General features: G+C 40.2%; 1 protein-coding gene across 3 annotated transcripts; it reads right to left on the minus strand.

Moving 5' to 3' along the window:
- Positions 1-2,820: 2,820 nt before the first annotated feature.
- LOC111148371 (microtubule-associated protein RP/EB family member 2-like) lies at positions 2,821-3,982 on the minus strand. 3 transcript variants are annotated; one of them, XM_022504874.1, is made up of 2 exons: positions 3,286-3,982; positions 2,821-3,240 (listed from the first exon to the last, which is right to left on the minus strand). In XM_022504874.1, exons 1-2 carry the CDS (start codon positions 3,861-3,863, stop codon positions 2,922-2,924), a joined length of 897 nt encoding a protein of 298 aa, XP_022360582.1. In that variant the 5' UTR covers positions 3,864-3,982; the 3' UTR covers positions 2,821-2,921. The 3 variants fall into 3 exon arrangements, with proteins under 3 accessions (XP_022360582.1, XP_022360583.1, XP_022360581.1); XM_022504875.1 differs by having other exon boundaries at positions 2,821-3,626; positions 3,746-3,897; XM_022504873.1 differs by having other exon boundaries at positions 2,821-3,982.
- Between the last annotated feature and the right edge of the window lie 454 nt (positions 3,983-4,436).

The raw sequence follows: 4,436 nt of genomic DNA on the forward strand, positions 1-4,436 counted from the left end.
TTATAAATATACTTTTCTTTATAGATAACTTGTGTCCACCCTCTATCCCAGCCTCTTATATTTTTAGATTTAATATTCCCTGTCTGGACTATCCACAGGTGATAACGAAAGTGCACAGCATGTAATGCTTTGTATTTCTGCTGAAATCCACTGTGAATCATGTGCGTTGTTAACTGGTGTGGTGACATGAGCTTTTGCTCCACTGACAGTGTCTAGTAGAGTCCCAAGCAACTGGCTTCCATGCATGATTTTTGGTTCTTCTATAAACTAATCTTCTTAAATTAATTTTTAATTAATTAATTAATTATTTATTTATTCTTTTTTTTAGCAGGCTCCCTGCTGAGCAGAGAGCCCAATGCAGGGCTCCATCCCGGGACCCTGGTATCATGACCTGAGCCGAAGGGAGAGGCTTTAACCCACTGAGCCATCCAGGCACTCCTAAATTTATTTATTTATTTATTTTATTTTTTTAATTTTTTTTTTTAAAGATTTTATTTATTTATTTGACAGAGAGAAATCACAAGTAGGCAGAGAGGCAGGCAGAGAGAGAGGAGGAAGCAGGCTCCCTGCTGAGCAGAAAGCCTGATGTGGGGCTTGAACCCAGGACCTGGGATCATGACCTGAGCCGAAGGCAGTGGCTCAACCCACTGAGCCACCCAGGCGCCCCCTAAATTTATTTTTTTAAAGAAGGAAGAGAACTTTGATTCTTTCTTAATACGGCCATAAAATGAGAAGTAAAGTTTAACTACCATAAACTGCAGGTACTTTTGAAATCATTTACATTAATTATTAATAATGATATTATCATTATCATATCATTATCATATTATTATCATATTATTATCATTATCCTAATGTAAATGATATTAATAATTTATAATAAACCATTAAATTTGTTTCCTACTTTAGTTCTCTAGAATGTACTATTTAGCTTGGGAGCTCAGTCCTTATAAGAATAGGATATTTGGGATTTTTTTAGGGTTCATTTCTTTATCTTCAGATGAAAATGCTCTCCTTGTGGCCATCTAATAAGTGAACCACACCTGTGTACTTAGGTGGTCCCTGAGAGGATCCTTGAAAAAGCCTTTATTGTGATTCTGACCAAGTAGCACCTATCTCAGCTGCTTTCTCATCTTTGTTGACATGATCCATGTTCCTTTTCCTTTTCCTGAAAAATTATTTCTTAGTAAATTTCTTTTGATAACTAATTTCATCGTGAAATTAACTATATCCTGAAACTGATTCTGAGTATATGTTTTTTTTTTTTTAAGATTTTATTTATTTATTTGACAGAGAGAGATCACAAGTAGGCAGAGAGGCAGGCAGAGAGAGAGGGGGAAGCAGGCTCCCTGCTGAGCAGAGATTCCCAATGCGGGGCTCCATCCCAGGACCCTGAGACCATGACCTGAGCCGAAGGCAGAGGCTTTAACCCACTGAGCCACCCAGGCACCCCCTGAGTATATGGTTTTAAGCTGGATTCAATGGTCCTGATGAAAAAGCCTGAAACAAAAAGGGATGAGGAACATAAAGTTATTGCTTCTAGAGAACACTTTTTTTCCCTTTTACCTCCACTTGGTGTAAAAAAATTTATCTCAGGCAGAAAATTTTGCTGATTAGAAAAGAAAGGGTTCTACCTGGGGACTTCCATGGAGTGTGCCCCACTTTCTTTCCTCCACAGGTGAACAAATCTAGTGTCTGTGAAAAAGCAACAATAGCGATAGTGGAGATACATAGTAATAACGTTGTTCATGAGTTTTATGATGTTAGAAAGCTCATGTTGGCAGAATTGTTCCTATGGATATAAAACATTGTGAGCTGTTAGTCATACTTAAATTTTCCCACAAATTAGCATAAGGTTTTGATACTAGTGGTAAACATAATTAACACTAGAGAACCATTTAAATAAAGTTGCTATAACTGCCATTATTTATCTGCAAAGCTGGAGGCTGCGATATTAAAACACGTACTATATCTACTTTTAAAAGAATTGTGAATAATAATCAAAAACACTCCATAAATAAGAAATGCATAGAAATACAGCAAAGGAAATAAATTTTAACTGCAAAAAGTTATTGTAGATACGCACGTATTATTTTTGTTACAAAGTGATATTTTGAGCAGAAAAAGTCAATGCATATAATTGAAACTCTGTAATTCAAGGGTTGAATTAAATATAGTATTTCTTACACACACACAAAATGTACCCCATTATGTTTCCTATCTTGTGCCCTGTATTTCAAGTACAATTTTAATTGTCTTGATTGAATTACAGAAATTAAATACCTGTGCATACTCTTGAGACACATTTGTAATATTATTTACATGTACAAAAACACAAATTTGGACAAGCTTGTAAAATAAGGGTTTTAAAATATTTTTGGCAGTGGCACTTTTTTCAAATAAAATCTTGCTTTTAAAATCAACATACTAAAATGAAAATAACAGATCTATCGAAATACTGCCTGTTCCACTTTTCCTCTGATCTTCCTCCTCATGGTGAGGATCTCCCAGAACTTTCAGATCTGGAACTCAGTTTGAAAGCCCCTTTCTGGCACCTGGGTGGCTCAGTGGGTAAAAGCCTCTGCCTTCGGCTCAGGTCATGATCTCGGGGTCCTGGGATCGAGCCCTGCGTCGGGTTCTCTGCTCAGCGGGGAGCCTGCTTCCCCCTATCTCTACCAGTCTCTCTGCCTACTTGTGATTTCTGTCTGTCAAATAAACAAATAAAATCTTTTGAATAATAAAAAAAAAAGATGAAAGCCCCTTTCCAGGTACATCTTTTTTTTTTTTTTTTTTTTTTTTTTTTCGTGATGACAGTGATACTTATTATTCTGGGAATAACCAATGCACGGAGTCCTCATTCTCCGTGATTCCAGGGCACCTGAAGGCCCACTGATCACTGCGCCCTGACCAACGACATCGCTTTAGAACGCAGCAGTCAAGGGCTCCCTCACGCTCACATGTTCTTCCGAAGCATAGAGGACTTCCATTAGTCGCTGCACGAGGTCATCGTTTTCCTGCCCGTGTTCTTGGCAGAGCAGCTCAATCTCTCTCAACTTTCCAAAGTAGAAATCTCTCTCCTTTTCCACACCTTCGAGGGCAAGTTTTAATGAATGTACCTGTTCATTAAGCTGTATGACCTGTGTTTCTAAATCTTTATCAGATTTGGATGCTGAGCTGCTGGACGAAGCCCTTTTGGCTGATGAGGGACGAGAAGGTGTGGATCCTGGCTTAGACGCTGGACTGGATTTAGCCGCACCTGCAGTGGGGGAGTTTGCGTGGTGAGACTTTTTGGGCAGGTTGAAGATCTGTTCACCAGGGTCAGGGGGAGGGATTGCGTCTTGTCCTTGCCGTGCTTCTACAGGATCATACTCCTTCCCATCGTAGTTAGCATCATAGAACTTCTTAAACCACTGAATGAAATCCAGGTTGTCCTGGAAACGCCCTTTCACCAGCTTCTCCACTGGGATCACCTTATCAACATTCATTCGCTTAAACGATGCTTGCAGAAGTTTAAAATTGTGAATATACTCATGCTCCAACTTTGCTTGAAATTTTACTTTCTTCAAACTAATGCAGCCCGGAAAGAGCATGTCCATAAACTGGCAATAGGCAGCTCCTGAACAAAGCTGTTCCACTTTTGTGTAGTTTAAAGATACTATGTCATTAACCCATGCGATGATGTCATGTCTGCTCATAGTCTCTTGGGTTATCGAGGTAGAATACACATTGACTGCCATTCCCCAACTGTAGGAACGCTCCCCGCGCACTGTGTGCTTCCGGAAAGGAATGATGGTCCCGTTATCCTGGATGATGTCGTTGTTGTTCTCGCCATTTGGGGACAGGGTTTGGGTCGGACCAGGCATTGGCGCACTCCCGAGGAAGGGAACAAACCGCGGAGGGCTGGCTGGTGAGGAAGGTGGCTGCGTCTCGTCTTCCCGCTCGCCTGCTCCTCGCGCAGACCGTGCCTGCCTGCCGCCTGCTCGCTGGCTCCCTTCTCCCAGGTACATCTTTGAAAACAAAACTGATCACAACTACAAAGTCCCAACAGTTGACTTGTTCACACCGAGCTTTGCCCAGGGTCTGTTAGTTAGTAAATATTTACTGAACCTTGGGCCCTTTAGTAGAATTCAAAAAGCAGGAAAGAAGAGATGGCAAGTGAGTAACGGCATTAACTCCAATGGAGCTGGGCACAATGTTAGGCCCTAGTCCAAATGAGATAAAAATACCAAACAGAAATAAGGATAGAGAAAAAAAAGATTGAGGAAGAGGACAAAAACAAAACACAACAGAGGTTCTTGAGTGCCATGTAGAACATTTTAGTGTAGTGGAAAATATGGAAATGTTGGGAGCATGGAATATGATGGATGCTAAATTTTTAATGTAGTATGCATTTATGTATGCTAATGGAAGAGAAGCACTACACTTCAACCAGTCAA

This window comes from Enhydra lutris, unplaced genomic scaffold (assembly GCF_002288905.1).
Source record: "Enhydra lutris kenyoni isolate GAN:26980312 unplaced genomic scaffold, ASM228890v2 scaffoldscaffold19, whole genome shotgun sequence".
Lineage (NCBI taxonomy): Eukaryota > Metazoa > Chordata > Mammalia > Carnivora > Mustelidae > Enhydra > Enhydra lutris.

Bases quoted from the DNA above. Each gene is read 5' to 3' on its own strand.
- LOC111148371 (XM_022504873.1), bottom strand. From the start codon at position 3,863: ATGCCTGGTCCGACCCAAACCCTGTCCCCAAATGGCGAGAACAACAAC.